The following is a 22,797-nucleotide window of genomic DNA, read 5'->3' on the forward strand; positions in this document are numbered from 1 at the left end:
GTACTTACCGCCTATCAAGTCCTTGGGGCTATAAACTAACCAAGTGATGGTATGGAAGGCCTATTTGTACACTGGGGCTATAAACTAACCTAGTGATGGTACTTACCGCCTATCAAGACCTTGGGGCTAGAAACTAACCACGTGATGTTATGGTAGGCCTATTAGTACACTGGGGCTTCACAATGACCTAGTGATGGTTCTGAAGGTCTACCAAAAACCCTGGGGCTACAAAATGACTAAGTGACTAAAATGAATATATACATCATTTACAAAGTTGTTCTGTCGATAAATTAAATCATGTATTTGATGTTTTTAATGTTTTGTCTGACAAGACTTCTGTCAGTAAATCTGAGGTAAATGATGTAGTTAATCATATTTCCGAGTTGTTCCGAAATTCAGCTACCGATACTTTCGAAATAAAACAAAATTATAAAACACTCAATACACATTAACTCATTGACCCCTGAAGACACATTTGAACCCTTCCAATTCAAAGGTTGGAATAGTTCATTATGGAATTTCAGGGGTGAATGAGTTAAGTTGCTAATGATAAGCCATGGCTTACAGCTGACTGTCACAGAAAATGGCGTGCCTTTTTGATGCAAAACATAAATATGAAAATCATAGAACCAGTAGTAACCAAGTTAACATGAATAAAACCTCTAGAAACTATAAAAAGGTCCTTAAAAAGAGCTATTACACATAGAGACATAACATTGAAATCAAATACGGATCACGTCAAAATCAAATCCTAAAGATTTTTGGAATATTTTAAATTCATTCAATAAATCTAAAAATGATAACAGTGATGCTGATATATCTTTGGACGAGTTATATGAATACTTCAAGAAATTAAATTGCTCAGACGAGGATGAGGATGAGTTTATTATTCCAGATATGAATGAAAATATGTTTGATTTTATACTAAATAGTGATGTGACTGAAAATGAAATTAGACAGGTTATAGTTAAACCTTCGTAATAATAAAGCGCCGGGTATCGATAATATATTAAATGAGCATATCAAAAATAAACAGTCTATACTACTACAAATATATGTTAAACTTTTTAATGTCATATTGAACTCTGGCTGTGTACCAGAAGCATGGACAATTGGAGTAATAAAACCCATATACAAAAAGGAGGGTGACCCTAAAAATCTGGATAACTATCGAGCTTTTACATTAGTCTCATGTCTTGGCAAAGTATTTACTTAAGTAAAGATAAGTAAACAGCTGTTATGTTTTTTTTTGTTTTTTTTATCTTTTTTGACCCCAGATCGCCTGAATAATAAATATGTTGATCATGTTCGCGTCACGATTCATTCTGAGAGTCATTGACATGAACTGATCAAGGTAACAACCTTCAAAGGGTCACCATGTACTTTAGTTTTATTGCCTTGAAAATGACAAAAAGGACTGGGCACAAGTTCTTACAACTTAATTAAGCCCTCTCCTAACTTGAATACAGTTTACGTACATCATAGCTATCTTAACATGTACATTTCATATTTTTTTTTTTTTTAAATTTAAGTTGAATTATTAAAATAAGTTGTTGACGACTGTTTCTCTGTACCCCGACCTACTCATAGAGAATTAACCGAGGGTTTCACACAGATAAAGAAAATTCAATTCTTCGAACATGATGTAATGGTGTAATTAAGACTACTTACTAGAAGCGGTTTGTATCCTTAATGTACTTACATACATAGTTAAAGGTTTTACTGTTTTGTTCAAAAGTGAGATCATGATTACCCCAGAGAAGTGTGTTTATGTCTGTTAGAAGGATCTCTGGAAGATTTAAGTTCCTAAGATTTCTTACCAGGTGCACATGATTTCTTACAGTTGAGTAATTTGGACATGTATAGAAATAGTGATGTACATTTTCTACTTCCCCACATAAACATAAAGGGTTATCACTGAGGTTAACTCTATAAACGTCATATTGAAGACTGCTGCATTCGTTCCTAAGTCTGGTGTGTAAAATTGTAAATTTTCTATCTCCTACTGTTAAAAATTTTGGAATAGAAACAACATCATGTACTTTAGTAAAGCACTGAGCAGGCGACACATCCACTCCCGTGGAATTCTTGTATTAAAAACTAGTAATTCTACCTGGGAAAAGGGGTTTGGGAGGGAGATTTATTGATGTTAAATCACACTGTCTTAACTTTGTTTCTTCTCTAGAGCGTGTTACACAGGAACTGCTCTAAGGTAACGGAGGATTCGGGGGTTCATCACCTTGGCAACGATACGACCTGGTGTGACTGGAAGCCATTCGGTATGTATGTTATAATAGCAATATGACAGTCTTGCACGATCAGTTTGACGTCAATAATCGGAGACTTTGGTAACTGCTGACCGTCGTTACAATTAAAACGTGTTTTAACTGGGTTGATGTGTATACATTTAACAGCATAAACTCATCACGTCCATATCCTCTTGTAATGTGGTATACCCTAATAAATATACAACCCTGTTAGCTGGCGTCGCGTCTTCAAGCGACAACATGCGTTGCTAGACAAAATCTTTAAACGTACTTACTAAATGAGGTAAGGGCATCAGAAGATAGGATAGTTATATTTTGAAATGATTTTTAGAAAATTTGTTGAGTTATGACGAATATAATTTTTACGATCGTCGTCTTGACATATGTGTGTTTAAAGAACTTCATTAATTAGTGCATCCTTAAACTAATCTTTAAACTTGACAACATTGGCCACACTCTTGAAAAGAGTACGTTTATATGGACATGGACATGGTTCATCTGCGTCGGGTCCGTTATACGTTCCCGTGGCTAACTTTTATTAATATACGATGTAGCACAAGATATTTAGACCACGCAAAGAATCTTACACATTTCTTTTCATTATGGACGACAATTTTCTCAAAAAGACCATACGAAACTCGAACATAACACAAGCGCATTGTACATTTCCATCTTAATACTCTTCAATACGTTTTCATAACAAAATGTTAATTTTATACGTATTAAGACCATTATTATGCATTTTCACGTAGCTGTGAGTTCTACATTGAGTTTATTTAATAAGTTTATAAATGTATTCTTTTGGAGTTGTAATACGCAATACGTTTGAAAAATAACACAAAAGAGACACTTGACATATGCCGAAGTCGTCGCACACATGGAATATCAGAGAAAGTGTTTTTCTCCTGCCCACACTACTCCAACAACCCAGGTGGTGTATACAATGGTCTGGGGTGGATGTTGCGGTATCTGTGCTCTAGCATTCAAGTGAGGTGGCTATATAAAAGATGCCGTTGGAAGCATGGTCCCACTACAAACAGAACACAATACATCTCCAGCAAACACGCCGGCATACACACATAGGGAGATATTAGCCAGGTGGCTTAGGACTAGCAGTTAGCACCTGATAAGGCAGCTCCTGCGAATTCCTCAAAAGCTGTATATCCTTATTGTATTAATTGTATATCTATGTACTGTAAAGCGCTTTAGAGTGGCTTATGTTAGCTAGATAGGGCGCTATATCAAATGTTGTATATAGATATGCTGTCGTCGTTAAAAATAAAATGTATCATTGCTTGGCTTTGTTCTCAAATATCAAACTGAATTTAGCATATATTTATGTTTGCTAGTCATACAAACAACATCTGTCGCTTCCTTTAATTATTGATCATTTTTGGCGATACATGTTTAGTCTGAAGCTGTGTGGGATTGTACCTACAAATACACTTGTGTGACACCGTCTATTGTAAAATTATATTCAATACTAATGAATCCGTTTGTCGCAAATCAAAATGAATATCAGTAGTTGGTGTATTAAAATCATTTAGGAGGCACGGTTGTGTAACACTGTAGGACGCGGGGCTCGTGACCGAAGGGTTGCGGGTTCGAGTCATGTACGGCACATCGCTGTATCTTTGAGTAAGATACTTTCCTCCGCTTGTTCCAGTCTACTCAGCTGTAAATGAGTATGTGGGCAGTGCTAGAATTGTTGAATGCTAGCTGTGAGCGCCGGCTGTATGCTCCCTAGGGAGTTAAGAAAGATGTTGGCTGGTTGCAAAGGCCCTATAACCATGGATAATCATTTGTGAACCGCTTTGAGACGACCTATGAACTAGGTTGTGATAAAGCGGTATATAAGAACCTGGAATTATCATTATCAATTATGTGAATATCATATCTTCTAATGCCTCTGACTTTAAATAGTATTTTGAAACATTTTGTCAGGGGACGCTGGCTAATAATTGTCCTTTCATGAGGACGTTTTAAAGCATGACCGGTTCTGGACCCCCGTCCTACTGCGAAAAACTTCAACTTTGCATTGGAAACTGCCTTTCTGGTCTGAATGAAGGTTTCATAAATAATTTCGGAAAAAAACTGGTTCCTAGCAGGAATATCATGAAAAATAGAAATAAATAAAAAGATCAGCAACATTGTTATAAGTGTTAAAACGCAGCAGGGTCATTATAAGCAGCATTCCATGGTGGTCATTATTTAGTTCATTCGATGATGACACATTTAGAATGCAAGTTTAGCCTTAAAACTATTTGGTTAATTTGTAATGATAAAAGAAATAGAAGCAATTCTTACAGATAACTGGTATAATATCCCTATAAATGATGATTTGTATAAGGTGGCATTATTTTTTTCACATTTGTTTTTGTAAAATGCTTCAAACAAGCAGAGATCATGAAAAATAATGCCAGAAATGAAATCTTGATAACGTTTTGAAATAAATGACGTCCGAATGTTTTGAGAGGAATTTTGCGTTGTTGTAGACGGAAGCGATTACAGTGAGCTGTTCGGGACCCTGGATCTTGTTTACCTGTTTGCCTACGCTATCAGTATGTTCTTCAGGTATGTACCGCAGAATCTATTGATTTTACTACGCTATCAGCTGTTGCTGTACGTGACATATTGTCTTCACGTGACATATTATCTCTTTATGACGTAATCTTTCCACAGAAATGTTTACGTTCTGTTAGTAACTAATGACCCTCAACTTAAGTGCTTTATACCAAATAATTCTTTGCATAGGAGAAATATTCAGAAATTGTTCATATTTCCGTTCTATTGACTCTAAACTTATAAACTATCTCCAAATAAAATTCCATTTGGAATCTGCTCGGGCTTCAGCCTTGCTGTTAGTGGAGAGACCATTGTGTCATGATATCAAGTTTAAACTTAAATGGTTCTCGATTGTGGTTTTTGAACTGAAGAAAATCATCAGTATGAAAGAAACACAACAATGATTCTTCAAAATGACTTTTTCAACCGTTTGCTAAAATAACTTATTTAAAATTAATCGTGAACTATAGGGCATGATCTAGTGAGGCGAAAAGAGATTTCTGTGTTTTTTTATGTAAACATCAGAATTGAGGTACATGTTATGAGTGTTATTAATAGAATGAATCCCAAATGCTTACAAACTTTTCTAAAAATAATTTGCAGAAGCATGTAATGTAGACTGTCATGTCTTGATTGATATATTATTTTAGATATTCTCTAAACATGACAATCCCTTCTCTGTATGGGAAATTATCTCCCTTTAGTGCCTTAATTTATATGTAAAGTTAGCACTGCAGCAAGCGAGAGAATAGTGGTAGGCTTTGGGTGTTTTATGCTTGTTGATAGAACTTTTATTGAAAGCTATGATAAAATTATCCTATCACAAGAACAACACAGTATTCTGATGATATTTCAGTAGGGGAGATAACTCTGGAAACATTTGTGTCATTGCAGTGGACACATTGCGGAAAGGATGAGTCTACGGTACTTCCTGTCCGGAGGGATGATCATGAGTGGACTACTGACCGCTGCGTTTGGCATGGGCTATTTCTGGAACATCCACAACTTAGGATATTATATAGCCATTCAGGTAACAGCACAACAGAATGTATATATAACCTTTGAAGTAAAAATTCACAGACGTTTATTAGCAATTGAAGTGACAAAACATGGATTTCATCATAACCCGAGTCAAGTGATAAGAAGCATTCTTATGACTAATCATTCTTTCATATTTTCTTTTAATAAAATACACATTTTCACTGCTTATGTCTGACTATTTGTATTGTGGAGGGTTCGATGTTCCAGCTAAATACACAGATGCCACTGCATTAGGGTATATATTTGTTTTGTAAGTCATTAGCTGGATGTTCTATCAAAACACGACGTTCATCATTAATTGATATATATATTTGTACTGTTGTTTGTTGGTGGGAGTTTCATGTTAAAGACTTGTTTTCACAGCTGTTGAAAGTAACGTTTGTATTATAGGTGGTAGGTGGTATGTTCCTGTTAAAGACTTGTTTTCACAGCTGTTGAATGTAATGTTTGTATTATAGGTGGTAGGCGGTATGTTCCTGTTAAAGACTTGTTTTCACAGCTGTTGAAAGTAACGTTTGTATTATAGGTGGTTGGCGGTATGTTCCAGTCCACAGGCTGGCCTGCTGTAGTTTCTTGTATGGGGAACTGGTATGGTAAGGGCAAGTAAGTATACAATAATCATCCTTATTTTTGATTTGATAAAAGTTAAGCATTATTAATAACATTAAATAGAAGATGTCCCACCTGTACTCACTACCGGTTTCCTCCACTGGTCCGGCGTTCTTGCTATCTAGTTTCTCTGTCTGGTTGCCGTTTTTGCTATCTTTTCCTCCATCTGCCGAGCTTTCCTGCTTTCTAGTTCCTCCGTCTGCCTGGTTGTCTTAGTGTTCAGTCCTTCTCACTGTTTAGTTCCCTACATTACAGATTTCATCTCATATTCTAGTTCCTGAACACTGCCTGTTTTCTGATATTGCCTTCAAAAATTACCTTTTCTAGATCCTCCCATCACTGCGTTGTTTCTCTTCATCCTTACATTTTCCTTTCCTTGCGCTAGTTCTTCTCATTGGTTTTGTCTTGTTTTTCTCACACTGTTTAACTCCGCTCACTGGGTCCTTCAACTTCAATAATTCCTACGCTAATTCATGTCATTGCCTAGTACTTCTCCCTGCCATGTTCCATTGCCTAGTGCTTCTCCCTGCCATGTTCCATTGCCTAGTGCTTCTCCCTACCGTGTTCCATTGCCTAGTGCTTCTCCCTACCGTGTTCCATTGCCTAGTGCTTCTCCCTACCGTGTTCCATTGCCTAGTGCTTCTCCCTACCATGTTCCATTGCCTAGTGCTTCTCCCTGCCGTGTTCCATTGCCTAGTGCTTCTCCCTACCATGTTCCATTGCCTAGTGCTTCTCCCTGCCATGTTCCATTGCCTAGTGCTTTTCCCTACCGTGTTCCATTGCCTAGTGCTTCTCCCTACCGTGTTCCATTGCCTAGTGCTTCTCCCTACCATGTTCCATTGCCTAGTGCTTCTCCCTGCCATGTTCCATTGCCTAGTGCTTCTCCCTACCGTGTTCCATTGCCTAGTGCTTCTCCCTACCGTGTTCCATTGCCTAGTGCTTCTCCCTGCCATGTTCCATTGCCTAGTGCTTCTCCCTGCCATGTTCCATTGCCTAGTGCTTCTCCCTACCGTGTTCCATTGCCTAGTGCTTCTCCCTACCGTGTTCCATTGCCTAGTGCTTCTCCCTGCCGTGTTCCATTGCCTAGTGCTTCTCCCTACCATGTTCCATTGCCTAGTGCTTCTCCCTGCCATGTTCCATTGCCTAGTGCTTCTCCCTACCGTGTTCCATTGCCTAGTGCTTCTCCCTACCGTGTTCCATTGCCTAGTGCTTCTCCCTGCCGTGTTCCATTGCCTAGTGCTTCTCCCTGCCATGTTCCATTGCCTAGTGCTTCTCCCTGCCATGTTCCATTGCCTAGTGCTTCTCCCTGCCGTGTTCCATTGCCTAGTGCTTCTCCCTGCCGTGTTCCATTGCCTAGTGCTTCTCCCTGCCGTGTTCCATTGCCTAGTGCTTCTCCCTGCCGTGTTCCATTGCCTAGTGCTTCTCCCTGCCGTGTTCCATTGCCTAGTGCTTCTCCCTGCCATGTTCCATTGCCTAGTGCTTCTCCCTGCCATGTTCCATTGCCTAGTGCTTCTCCCTGCCATGTTCCATTGCCTAGTGCTTCTCCCTGCCATGTTCCATTGCCTAGTGCTTCTCCCTGCCATGTTCCATTGCCTAGTGCTTCTCCCTGCCATGTTCCATTGCCTAGTGCTTCTCCCTGCCATGTTCCATTGCCTAGTGCTTCTCCCTGCCATGTTCCATTGCCTAGTGCTTCTCCCTGCCATGTTCCATTGCCTAGTGCTTCTCCCTGCCGTGTTCCATTGCCTAGTGCTTCTCCCTGCCGTGTTCCATTGCCTAGTGCTTCTCCCTGCCGTGTTCCATTGCCTAGTGCTTCTCCCTGCCATGTTCCATTGCCTAGTGCTTCTCCCTGCCATGTTCCATTGCCTAGTGCTTCTCCCTGCCATGTTCCATTGCCTAGTGCTTCTCCCTGCCATGTTCCATTGCCTAGTGCTTCTCCCTGCCATGTTCCATTGCCTAGTGCTTCTCCCTGCCATGTTCCATTGCCTAGTGCTTCTCCCTGCCATGTTCCATTGCCTAGTGCTTCTCCCTGCCATGTTCCATTGCCTAGTGCTTCTCCCTGCCATGTTCCATTGCCTAGTGCTTCTCCCTGCCGTGTTCCATTGCCTAGTGCTTCTCCCTGCCGTGTTCCATTGCCTAGTGCTTCTCCCTGCCGTGTTCCATTGCCTAGTGCTTCTCCCTGCCGTGTTCCATTGCCTAGTGCTTCTCCCTGCCGTGTTCCATTGCCTAGTGCTTCTCCCTGCCGTGTTCCATTGCCTAGTGCTTCTCCCTGCCGTGTTCCATTGCCTAGTGCTTCTCCCTGCCGTGTTCCATTGCCTAGTGCTTCTCCCTGCCGTGTTCCATTGCCTAGTGCTTCTCCCTGCCGTGTTCCATTGCCTAGTGCTTCTCCCTGCCGTGTTCCATTGCCTAGTGCTTCTCCCTGCCGTGTTCCATTGCCTAGTGCTTCTCCCTGCCGTGTTCCATTGCCTAGTGCTTCTCCCTGCCGTGTTCCATTGCCTAGTGCTTCTCCCTGCCGTGTTCCATTGCCTAGTGCTTCTCTCTGCCGTGTTCCATTGCCTAGTGCTTCTCCATGCCATGTTCCATTCAATGTTTAGTTACCTAAACTAGCATTTTACAGTCCTGTTATTTTACCTGTCTTGTTACTGTCATTATTATGAACTCGGAGACTAATAATTTACGATCTTAGACGAAGGAATACAGGGAGAGGGGGATAACTGAAGACATTAAATGAGAAAATGTCCAGTTGGAAGTATTAAAAAGGTCCATTGTCTGGGTGAGAGACAGTTGTGTTGGTTCGGTGGGGCAGGGACAAGTGTGACCGCCTTTTACAAAGATAGATGATTTCCTCCCATATCAAAGACCCCTTGCAAGCTTCGAGTTGAACATCAAACTTGATGATAAATGGCATACTGCGGTAGAAGTCGAGGATAAGAATGTGGGTCACTGCCTGGAGGGGTTTTGGTAAGAGGTCACTGCATGTAGGTGAACTGAGATAGATAACTGTCTCGGGGTGTGAATCACGGTTTGTAGATAATGGTTGGGGACCTCAATGTAATGAAAATTAAAGTAACTGTCCAGGGATGGGGAATGAAGTTAACTCATTCACCCCTGAAATTTCATAATGAACCATTACAACCTTTGAATTGGAAGAGTTCAAATGTGTCTTCAGGGGTGAATGAGTTAAGTAACTCTCTGGGGATGAAGGTTCGGGTAACCTGTCTGTATTGAAGTCTTGTGGGAACTTTTCTGTATGGAAAGGATGTGGAAACGTCTGTAATAAAGGGGTAGGAAACTACGCTATGAAGGTCAGTCACTGCCTGTTAAAGAGTTGTAGGATCAATGGGGGATAGGGACAGAGGCAGGGTTAGGGTTAGGGTCATTGCCTAAATAGGGTAAAAACATTATCAGTTATTAAGCATGGACATGTATGTAAGTTTTATTTCGTTGTTTGTAGGCGCGGTCTGATCATGGGCATCTGGAATTCTCACACCTCTGTTGGTAATATCCTTGGCTCCTTAATCGCCGGTTCGTTTGTAACTGGTGCATGGGGCTGGTCCTTTGTTCTTCCCGGCATCATTATCGGAATTCTCGGTGTCCTCGTCTTCTTCTTACTTGTCCCAGGTAAGTGTCACACCAGCACGCGAGACTAAACTTGTCGTGGTGTAAGTGACATTTTTGCTCACATTGTCGGTAAGGTAGCTTGTGCTTCGACACAACATGTGTAGTGAACATTGTTTTAACTTATTCTCTGAGACCATGCCACTACACAGGCTTTAATCCGGGGCCCATTCTTGGAACATGGTGATTTGAGTGCAATTTCTTAAAACCAGGCCCCACGCGTCCTAAACAAAGCCACTGAATGGTCAAATATCACATAAGTTTTACAGGAAAATCAGAAGAATAGTTTTTACCCTTTTACTCCTCAATAATGGTATTTTTGCAGGGGAACAAACTTGGCAGAATGGGGCTCAAGTTGATCCCTCTTCCTATTAGTTAGGGGATGGGGCAAAGATGTTAACAAGGTATCATTCACAAAGGTTCAGCCTTATGCTTAGATAAGTGGATGTTCATGGTGTCTCGGTAGCCGTGATCAATAACGCACACATGCAGTCATTGTACTACTGTGTGCAATCAAGCCTGAGCTTAGACCACTCGCTCTCTGAAGAATTTCGGTTCGATCCCCAGCGGTGGCGGAAGAAAGAGATTGAAGTCTGATAGGGTTAGTTGTTATCCCTCCGATGGCACGGTGGTTTTCCCCCCGTGGGTTTTCCTCCACCATGAAAACACCATTTGTTCCCTTAGCGGCGTCGTAATACAAGCTCTACAGAGCTTTGTTTGTTGTTGACAATTGTACACGACATTAATCAAAGATTATTATTATGTACCTGGCTCGAAACGTCAGACTAAGGACTCAAATACGATCAAACATGGTTTATTATTTTTAGTTATAGATACCAATAATGAACAGCCTCTGTATCTATCACGTGTTCACTTCAGATAACCGGAGATACAAGATATCCGAAACGTGAGAATCAGGGAGTGGTTTTCAGAAAGAAATTTGTGATGTTGATTTAAAAACAGGAGGTTGACACGGTCATGTGCATGACAAAAATAAAAACGTGGAGATAATATGCTTTATATCGCCTAACCTGAAACCAAGAACTAACCATTTAGAATCACGAAAAACCAGATCATATGTGTTATTTGTAAATATATGTTAACTAAATGTAATACTCAATCTGTTAATGGACCCTGGGGGCAAAGATCGAGTGATATCTACTCCTATAACATAAGAGGCCGCTGGTCGTCTTTTTATTATCAGATATGATTTTGCCGACTGTTACGCAGCGCCTGTCAAAAGTATCTCGCCGTGTAAACCTCTAACATTTTCGGAGTAAAGTGACACCCTGATTTGGAATGTGAAATTTGCTGATCTGATATCAAACCAGGTGGTGGCTATGAGTTCGAGAAGTGGTATGATTCAGTTGGTATAACATGGCATAAAAATACTACGACCACCTGCTTCCCTTTTCATATATCTGCTTCCCTTTTCAAAATTGTGCACTAGATAATGCTTGATTTGTGATTCGATTCGAAAACAATAGATTAACAAGATTGTAATTTGCATATCCTAGTCTTAAATATCCATAATGCTGAGGATAATGTAGATCTCACCTGACAGGTGGCAGATTGTTGGGATATTATTAATATAACAATATACATATTCGTGAAATGGGTGTACTACATATAAAACACTTTTAGCTGTAAACGGGCCGCACCATTTTCCCTGCAACATGCCACACACCCGGTCGATTTGAAATTCAGCAGAAAATACATTGCCTCAATTTTACTTGATTTGTGTTATTTCTAAGAATTACAATGTGTTGTATATATACCAAAAAGGTCAAAATATGACTGGCTCAATGGTTGATTTTGCCCGAGGGTTGATGCGGGATAGGTTTGATATGGCCCGAGAGTTGATACAGAGTAGGGTATGTTAACGGTCGAATGAGATGTAATTTATCACCAACAGGTCTTGTTGAACACACAACATGGTTTAACTCATTTTGTTTTGATTATTATGTTAGTTTTAAAATAAAACACGTTTTAATTTAGATCCAGCAGATGTCGGCTGCAGTCTCCCCGATCACCAGGGCACTGTAAGTACATATATTTTTCTTTGATCAGCTTGACAATTAACATTGAGTTATATCCCATATAACTCAATTATTAAGATAAAGAGTTATTCACCTTCTTTGATTGAGTTACTTGTAAGATCGTTGTTCCTCGCCCATAGTTATGTTATCATATAGGGAATTGTAGCTTAGGTTATCCCCCATAGTTATGTTATCATATAGGGTATTGTAGCTTAGGTTATCCCCCATAGTTATGTTATCATATAGGGAATTGTAGCTTAGGTTATCCCCCATAGTTATGTTATCACATAGGGTATTGTAGCTTAGGTTATCCCCGATACCATTATGCTGCTCTTTAAGATTAAGTTATCTCTTCGTTCACGGAGTCACAAAGTGACAGTAGGTATAATTATAAACATGATTATGTTGTTTTAGTTATCCCCATCATGCATTTACATATAAAGTTATATCCCTTCTCATCAGGTTACTGTAGTTTAGTTGTCTCTCCATCATTAAGGTACCTTGAGACTAGATTTATCCTTGGTATCACCTTTTCTATAGTCTATCAGGTGATAACTGTATACTTTAAGTATAGAGTTATCTCCCTTTCCATCAGATTACTATGGTTTTGTTATCTCTCCATCATCCTCGGTATCACCTTCTTTATAGTCTATCAGGTGATAACTCTTATACTTTAAGTATAGAGTTATCTCCCTTTCCATCAGATTACTATGGTTTCGTTATCTCTCCATCATCCTCGGTATCACCTGTTCTATAGTCTATAAGGTGATAACTCTATACTTTTAGTATAGAGTTACCTCCCTTCCCATCAGATCACTATGGTTTCGTTATCTCTCCATCATCCTCGGTATCACCTTCTTTATAGTCTATCAGGTGATAACTCTTATACTTTAAGTATAGAGTTATCTGCCTTTCCATCAGATTACTATGGTTTCGTTATCTCTCTATCTTCCTTGGTATCACCTTTTCTATAGTCTATCAGGTGATAACTCTATACTTTAAGTATAGAGTTACCTCCCTTCCCATCAGATCACTATTTTTTCTTTATCTCTCCATCATCCTCGGTATCCCCTTCTTTATAGTTTATCAGGTGATAACTGTATACTTTAAGTATAGAGTTATCTCCCTTCCCATCAGATCACTATTTTTTCTTTATCTCTCCATCATCCTCGGTATCACCTTCTTTATAGTTTATCAGGTGATAACTGTATACTTTAAGTATAGAGTTACCTCCCTTCCCATCAGATTACTATGGTTTCGTTATCTCTCCATCATTCTCGGTATCACCTTTTCTATAGTCTATCAGGTGATAACTCTATACTCTAAGTATAGAGTTACCTCCCTTCCCATCAGTTTACTATGGTTTCATTATCTCTCCATCATCCTCGGTATCACCTTTTCTATGGTCTATCAGGTGATAACTCTATACTTTAAGTATAGAGTTACCTCCCTTCCCATCAGATCACTATTTTTTCTTTATCTCTCCATCATCCTCGGTATCACCTTCTTTATAGTCTATCAGGTGATAACTGTATACATTAAGTATAGAGTTATCTCCCTTCCCATCAGATCACTATTTTTTCTTTCTCTCTCCATCATCCTTGGTATCACCTTTTCTATAGTCTAACCGGTGATAACTCTATACTTTAAGTATAGAGTTATCTCCCTTCTCATCAGATTACTATGGTTTCGTTATCTCTCTATCTTCCTTGGTATCACCTTTTCTATGGTCTATAAGGTGATAACTCCATACTTTAAGTAAAGAGTTATCTCCCTTCCCATCAGATTACTATGGTTTCGTTATCTCTCTATCTTCCTTGGTATCACCTTTTCTATAGTCTATAAGGTGATAACTCCATACTTTAAGTATAGAGTTATCTCCCTTCCCATCAGATTACTATGTTTTCGTTATCTCTCCATCATCCTCGGTATCAACTTTTCTATAGTCTATCAGGTGATAACACTATACTTTAAGTATAGAGTTATCTCCCTTCCCATCAGATTGCTATGGTTTCGTTATCTCTCCATCAACCTCGGTATCACCTTTTCTATAGTCTATCAGGTGATAACTCTATACTCTAAGTATAGAGTTACCTCCCTTCCCATCAGTTTACTATGGTTTCATTATCTCTCCATCATCCTCGGTATCACCTGTTCTAAAGTCTATCAGGTGATAACTGTATACTTTAAGTATAGAGTTATCTCCCTTCCCATCAGATTACTATGGTTTCGTTATCTCTCCATCATCCTCGGTATCACCTTTTCTATAGTCTATCAGGTGATAACTCTATACTTTAAGTATAGAGTTATCTCCCTTCCCATCAGATTACTATGGTTTCGTTATCTCTCCATCATCCTCGGTATCACCTTTTCTATAGTCTATCAGGTGATAACTCTATACTTTAAGTATAGAGTTATCTCCCTTCCCATCAGATTACTATGGTTTCGTTATCTCTCCATCATCCTCGGTATCACCTTTTCTATAGTCTATCAGGTGATAACTCTATACTTTAAGTATAGAGTTATCTCCCTTCCCATCAGATTACTATGGTTTCGTTATCTCTCCATCATCCTCGGTATCACCTTTTCTATAGTCTATCAGGTGATAACTCTATACTTTAAGTATAGAGTTATCTCCCTTCCCATCAGATTACTATGGTTTCGTTATCTCTCCATCATCCTCGGTATCACCTTTTCTATAGTCTATCAGGTGATAACTCTATACTTTAAGTATAGAGTTATCTCCCTTCCCATCAGATTACTATGGTTTCGTTATCTCTCCATCATCCTCGGTATCACCTTTTCTATAGTCTATCAGGTGATAACTCTATACTTTAAGTATAGAGTTATCTCCCTTCCCATCAGATTACTATGGTTTCGTTATCTCTCCATCATCCTCGGTATCACCTTTTCTATAGTCTATCAGGTGATAACTCTATACTTTAAGTATAGAGTTATCTCCCTTCCCATCAGATTACTATGGTTTCGTTATCTCTCCATCATCCTCGGTATCACCTTTTCTATAGTCTATCAGGTGATAACTCTATACTTTAAGTATAGAGTTATCTCCCTTCCCATCAGATTACTATGGTTTCGTTATCTCTCCATCATCCTCGGTATCACCTTTTCTATAGTCTATCAGGTGATAACTCTATACTTTAAGTATAGAGTTATCTCCCTTCCCATCAGATTACTATGGTTTCGTTATCTCTCCATCATCCTCGGTATCACCTTTTCTATAGTCTATCAGGTGATAACTCTATACTTTAAGTATAGAGTTATCTCCCTTCCCATCAGATTACTATGGTTTCGTTATCTCTCCATCATCCTCGGTATCACCTTTTCTATAGTCTATCAGGTGATAACTCTATACTTTAAGTATAGAGTTATCTCCCTTCCCATCAGATTACTATGGTTTCGTTATCTCTCCATCATCCTCGGTATCACCTTTTCTATAGTCTATCAGGTGATAACTCTATACTTTAAGTATAGAGTTACCTCCCTTCCCATCAGATTACTATGGTTTCGTTATCTCTCCATCATCCTCGGTATCACCTTTTCTATAGTCTATCAGGTGATAACTCTATACTTTAAGTATAGAGTTATCTCCCTTCCCATCAGATTACTATGGTTTCGTTATCTCTCCATCATCCTCGGTATCACCTTTTCTATAGTCTATCAGGTGATAACTCTATACTTTAAGTATAGAGTTATCTCCCTTCCCATCAGATTACTATGGTTTCGTTATCTCTCCATCATCCTCGGTATCACCTTTTCTATAGTCTATCAGGTGATAACTCTATACTTTAAGTATAGAGTTATCTCCCTTCCCATCAGATTACTATGGTTTTGTTATCTCTCCATCTTCCTTGGTATCACCTTTTCTATAGTCTATCAGGCGATAACTCTATACTTTAAGTATAGAGTTATCTCCCTTCCCATCAGATTACTATGGTTTCGTTATCTCTCCATCATCCTCGGAATCACCTTCTTTATAGTCTATCAGGTGATAATTTTATACTTTAAGTATAGAGTTACCTCCCTTCCCATCAGGTTACTATGGTTTCATTATCTCTCCATCATCCTCGGTATCACCTTTTCTATAGTCTATCAGGTGATAACTATATACTTTAAGTATAGAGTTATCTCCCTTCCCATCAGATAACTATGGTTTTGTTATCTCTCCATCTTCCTTGGTATCACCTTTTCTATAGTCTATAAGGTGATAACTCTATACTTTAAGTATAGAGTTATCTCGCTTCCCATCAGATTACTTTGGTTTCGTTATCTCTCCATCTTCCTCGGTATCCCCTTTTCTATAGTCTATCAGGTGATAACTATATACTTTAAGCATAGAGTTATCTCCCTTCCCATCAGATAACTATGGTTTTGTTATCTCTCCATCTTCCTTCCCATCAGATAACTATGGTTTCGTTATCTCTCCATCATCCTCGGTATCACCTTTTCTATAGTCTATAAGGTGATACCTCTATACTTTAAGTATAGAGTTATCTCCCTTCCCATCAGATTACTTTGGTTTCGTTATCTCTCCATCTTCCTCGGTATCACCTTTTCTATAGTCTATCAGGTGATAACTCTATACTTTAAGTATAGAGTTATCTCCCTTCCCATCAGATTATTTTGGTTTCGTTATCTCTCCATCATCCTCGGTATCACCTTTTCTATAGTCTATAAGGTGATAACTCTATACTTTAAGTGTAGAGTTACCTCCCTTCCCATCAGATACTATGGTTTCATTATCTCTCCATCATCCTCGGTATCACCTTTTCTATAATCTATAAGGTGATAACTCTATACTTTAAGTATAGAGTTATCTCCCGTCTCACCATATTACTGTAGTTTAGTTAATAAATAGGGCAATGCCAGGGTAGGTGACCTGGATATTAATTTCCTCATCCAAACAGGGTCCTTTCGCAGGAAGACTTTCACACACCACACTCATTTTCAAACACAATCCATTTATATCTTCATTTGAAGCGATATTATTTTCTCAATTTTTTTACAATTTGTTATTTCTTTTATGATATTAGGCCTACTACAGTTTTGTTATCTTCCACTCGCTCAACACAACTCCAGCTCCTGGCTACCAAAAGTCATATATGTAACGCAAGGTTGTATATGGCATAGAACTATCCTCCTTTATAAAAAGTTACGATCCAACAACATTATAATCTGTACTATAAACTTTAAATCAATTAACATGGTTGGTGGAATCTAAACATGACATTTAGATTCTACATGTGACATGGCACTGGTACTGAATTGGGAGATTTATACAGAAAGTAAATACCTATGATAATACGGACGGCTATTTGCGAGTATACACCAGTCGAACTTTCTTTTTGAAATGTCAGTAACTGAAAAAAAATTGACTAGTCTAAAACACTATATGCTTGGCAGAGTTCTAGTTTTCATGCTATTTAATCACTAAAACCACGCATTTTTGTTTGATTGAAATTATCTGTTGACACTGTGAAAGCTTAACTCATTCACCCCTGAAGACACATTTGAACCCTTCCATTATAAAGGTTGGAATAGTTCATTATAAAACTTCAGGGGTGAATGAGTTAAGATACGCTTTTTGTAATCAACACATAGTTGCTGTGATAACATCCCTAGAAGGTGTTGTTGTACAAAGATTTTTACAATGGAATGAAAATAGTTTAAAGATATTGAGCAAATATTTACAACAAATTGTGTCTTCCCCACTTATAACTGTATTGTTAACCCTTTCACCCCTATGCAACTTCAGTAGACTCAACCATGCATTGATATTGATGAGTTCATTATGGTCTACGGGGGTGAAAGGGTTAATAATTGTATTGTTGGCCTGTGTACTGTTTACAATGTTAATCCGTCTGATATGATTGCCACGTGTAATTAACAACGAACGTTACCCTGCAGAATGTGACATCAAACGATGAGGACAGAGCGAAGGAACCTGACATCGAGTCGGAAGAGGTATGCTATGTTTAAACTCTGTTGTATTTTGTTTTTGCTCATTTCATCTTCACTTGTCTGTCTCGAAATTTCCAATTTATAAAGCAATTAAAATAAAATCGTCTTTGTAAGTGATAAGGAGCTTTCTTATCAACTCTTTTAAGATCAGTCTGGGTTCATTACTTTTGCATGATGATCACTAATCATTTGTATATTGTTTGGTGCTAACTATACATCAGGTTGACCATCCTCAATATCCACGGGTCACGCTCACTGTCGCTCTCTACACCCCTGGAATATGTCATAGCAAAATTGAAGGCTCGGTGTGCGCCACCTTGTTGATGAGACAAAAAAACTAGTTCGATCCTTTGATATACATCAAAAGAATCTCGCGGTCAGGGAACGGTAAAAATTGACAGTTGGGCGTCTCTCCTTTGTAATCTTCAAAGGACAGGTATCAGCCTTTAGCGATTGGTCAGGTTTTTTTTTACCTGTGACCAATCAAACAGCTATCTTCCTGCCTTCAATTTTGCCATGACATATTCAAGGGGTGCAGAGAGCGAAAGTGAGCGTAACCCCTGGATATCGCGGATGCAGGTTGACATAACATACGCATGATTTTTGGATGTTTTTGATTAATATTAATAATACATACTACTGTTTACAGCTTTGAATTTGCGCAGTCTTGTTTTTGAGCTTTCGTAGGAAATTTATAATCGCAGTGTAGAATTCACAGAAACCGGTCCATGTAAAGAGTACGGTACTTTTTGAACTTTTCCTATGCTATTATGTGACCGGACAACAATATTAGGTGTGAGTAGGTATGGACGTGTTTATAGAATGAAATGAAGAATAATGAGTAACACTTGTGCCATTGCGGACATTTGTTTGATTTGTGTTAACCGGCCGGTAAAGGGACCTGTACCTGTTTTCCAGACTACAAAATGTATGCTAATATATTATAGCCTTTTGTTCAGTTTGAGTAGATTTTTCAGTTATGCTCGAAGCTCAGGGTTTGCGACGTTTTGTGGAATTTTCGTTGTTAAAATTTGAAAACATGGTAAACGTTTATAAACATTTCCTGGTATATATACTGTTGTACAAATTACCTGGTAGATAGTTCTAAACAAAACCTGGCATACAATTATAAAAATAACCTGATATAGTTATGAATAATTCCAGGTAACTTAGTTATACATTTTATTTGGTTTACGGTTGTAAAAGCTACCTGGTCTATAGTTATAAAACAATACCTGGTTTACTGTTATATCTGTAGGGAGATTGTCCGGGTCGAGGTTAATAGGTAACAGTTGGCCTTCAGGAGATGTAGGGGAGATATGATAGAACTGTACAAAATTATAAACGAAATATATGATACAGAATGTTGTAATGCAATCACACTTTGGAAAAATGCCGCTGATCGTCACAGTAACTGTTAGTATACCCTAAGCGTGCAACAATGATGCTTAGGAAAAACTTTTTTTCAATAAGAACAGTGACAATATGGAACGATCTGCCTGAAAATGTTGTCTCCGCACCAAATGTAAATGTATTTAAAAACAGGCTAGATACCCACTGGAAACATCAAGAACTTTTCTTTAACTACAAATCATTAATCAAACCATAGACATTAACGTGTACCGAATAGGAATATACATATTTATGTATTGTGTAACATAAGAGTCTGGTATAGAGGACTTTCACTAGTCCTGAACCGGAAATAAACTTAACTTAACTTAAGTTATAAAAATAACCTGATATATAATTCCAGGTAACTTAGTTATAAGTTTTATTTGGTTTACGGTTGTAAAAGCTACCTGGTCTATAGTTATAAAAGAATACCTGGTTTACTGTTATATCTGTAGGGCGATTGTCCGGGTCAAGGTTAATACGCATGATAAGGATGTGCTAATATCACGATAGAGTCATGCGTGTACGTTTTGTTGTTCATGTTTGTTTTCAGTGGTTAGGGAGGGTCATGTTTTTCTATCATTTAAATAGTTTGACAGTTTGTGTTTTCTACCCTTAGGTTTTTTATGGGGTTTAATGTTCCTTTTTCTCTATGTGTTATTAAACTCTTATGGACAGTTATTCGTGAACATACATGCAGTATACCTGTACACACCTACAGTAAACTAGTGAGTTAATATAGAGTATACTTATGAATATCTATATGGGGCAAAGGAGTAATTCCAACAGTGTGGACAGGTTTAGGTTGTCAAATTTTCGGAGCGATCTGCTCCTTTATCAAGACACAGTGAAACAGAACAGTTACATGTACATATACAACATATTACAAGAAGATAGAACTGATATACTATAATCGAAAATATAGCTATAAAAAAAAAATAGTCCCCTCGGCTAAAGACAGCCGAAGGCAGCAATTAAGCTGAGAACATCGCGGACAAGGAACCCTGATGTAGAGGACCTATTCGTGCGCAAGATGCACTATCACATAAGGTGAGTCAACAAGAGATAAGCACCAGGAAGAAGGGACGAGGTATCAAAAACGTGGAACATGTGCATGTTGGAATCTGCCCCGGTAAATGTGAAAATCTCAAATTCCTACGGATAGTGATACTGCACTTTGTGCATCTTGCGCAAGAATAGGTCTTTAGCCGAGGGGACTATTGTTTTTTATACAATAGCTATATTTTCAATTATAGTATATCAGTTCTATCTTCTTGTAATATGATGTATATGTACATGTAACTGTTCTGTTTCACTGTGTCTTGATAAAGGAGCGGATCGCTTCGAAAATTTGACAACCTAAAGTTGTCCACACTGTTGGAATTACTTCTTTGCCCCATATACTATTTTAAGTAATTCGTATCCTACCGACATACCTCCATTAGGATCCAGTGTTATATGGGATTTTACCGTCTCTATTACTTCTTTGACCCATATGGATATATACATATATATAGTATACATTTATATATTTCAATGTCAGATATATAAATTATGTGAATAGCATGTGCACAATATAAAAAATGGCAGATATTCTAAGGATTAAGTTTCAAGAAAAGAGCATGTCACTATGCTTGTAGGTTTGCAAAGCAAGTACTCAGCTGAAATCTTATGGTCATATAAAAACGTGACGAGAATCCCATTTGTGACCGAGATACCGTCTTGTACGTGATTGTGATGATGAGTTATCCATGGAATGGCGGATGCATTTTATAGGTTGAACTGAGGGTGGTGGCATCTGATGCTGTAGCTAAGCCGCCTCTCTCCGGGGCATGTATTACTAGTGACACCCCATGGAATGAGGGTGACCTGGTTGTGTCCGTTATCACGACTGCCGACAATCTGCCCATGTCCCAAAAGGTCAACATGGTATGAACGTGCAATATTCCACGAGATTGGCGAATCAGGACTCGCTAAGCCTTCAACTGTTGACTTGTGCCAATTTTGTAAACTTTTAAAGTGATGTAAACAAGGGAGATTCGAGCAGAGCTACGTACCTTAATCAAATCTACGCAATGGGAACAGATATATCACGGATTTAAACAAACACAATTGTTAAGCTGGGCTCTTTTATATATTTCGTAAGACTTAATATTCGCCAAAGGTCAATCTAAATTCATGTAGTAAATTGTAATAAAAACATGAATCATTTTTTTTATGTAGAATAACACTTCAACAGGTTTCAGGCAGCAAACTTTGACCAAATTGTATAATAACAAAAAGAAACATGGCGCCTTTAAAAATATCGTTCCAGTATCGTAGTGGTAATTACAGTGGTACTTCGTTCTGCGACAAAGTATTCCAAGACATCGGACTCCAACATACCCTGTCTCCTGCATACACACACGCAAGCACGCACACACTAAACACATGGAGGCACGTCCTTAAATGACCTTAGCTGTTAATAGGACGTTAAACAAAAGACTTGTTGGCTGATAAAGACAGTTGAAAGGCTTATGTGTAGTCTTGTTCGTTAATGTACGCTAGAGACAAATGCTACGGAGGTTACTGGGACAAACGGCTTGGCTCATGTATCAGCGTTACAGCTAGTCTGATAGATATTGGAAGCATCACCTTGTCTTTCGAGGTCCAACTGTATACGTGACTACGTGACGAAATCTGATAACAGTTTTGATGCTCCTGTTCGTAAACGCCCTCCTTATGAATTGGTGGTGGTTGATTTTTTTTAAGATCTGCTTGGCTAGAACATAATGATATAAGCTTAACATCATACACACGTTCTGATGTGTCCTGTTTTTATAGGCAGAGTTTCCTCCTTTTCTTATGCATGGGTTGTGGTTTTCTCTCGTCATTGTCTTTCCAAGTTTATTTATCGCTGTTGTAGTTGAGCAGTGCCATTATCATCATATACATACATGTCTTTGCTTTAAGCTGCATGACGCTACGCTAAATAGGAAAACGCTATTAAATTAATTTGAAATTTCTTTTTTTCAGGGAAGCATTTGGTCGGGTATAGTTAATATATAAGCATATGATGTATTTTTGAACTTGATTAAAGTTCATATCATGTTTCCCGGATATGTTGATGCCATGCACTCAACAGGTAACGATTATTGATAACTTTTACCTTGCAGGTTAGTCGGACTCACACAAACAACACTGATAGAGATACATATGTTACAGTTCAAACAGATAAACAGATATTTTTTTTTATTAATATATATATATATAACAATGTGTGTCATTGAAATGTCGCAAAGTACATGTAC

The 22,797-nt window shown here is 38.5% G+C and overlaps 1 protein-coding gene across 3 annotated transcripts in view; it reads left to right on the forward strand.

Moving 5' to 3' along the window:
- The window catches only part of LOC110445906 (glucose-6-phosphate exchanger SLC37A2-like), a 58,856-nt gene that overhangs the window by 14,802 nt on the left and 21,257 nt on the right, over window positions 1-22,797 (forward strand). For 2 of the 3 annotated variants that reach the window (XM_021490766.1, XM_021490767.1), the window contains exons 3-9: window positions 2,186-2,279; window positions 4,763-4,841; window positions 5,727-5,862; window positions 6,400-6,476; window positions 9,934-10,100; window positions 12,096-12,139; window positions 18,062-18,118. In XM_021490766.1, coding sequence (XP_021346441.1) covers window positions 2,186-2,279; window positions 4,763-4,841; window positions 5,727-5,862; window positions 6,400-6,476; window positions 9,934-10,100; window positions 12,096-12,139; window positions 18,062-18,118 — 654 coding nt within the window. Of the gene's footprint in view, window positions 1-2,185; window positions 2,280-4,762; window positions 4,842-5,726; window positions 5,863-6,399; window positions 6,477-9,933; window positions 10,101-12,095; window positions 12,140-18,061; window positions 18,119-21,283; window positions 21,437-22,797 lie in introns of all 3 variants that reach the window. The other variant, XM_021490765.1, reaches the window with a different exon arrangement.

The sequence above is a fragment of the Mizuhopecten yessoensis genome, unplaced genomic scaffold (assembly GCF_002113885.1).
Source record: "Mizuhopecten yessoensis strain PY_sf001 unplaced genomic scaffold, ASM211388v2 scaffold2411, whole genome shotgun sequence".
NCBI lineage: Eukaryota > Metazoa > Mollusca > Bivalvia > Pectinida > Pectinidae > Mizuhopecten > Mizuhopecten yessoensis.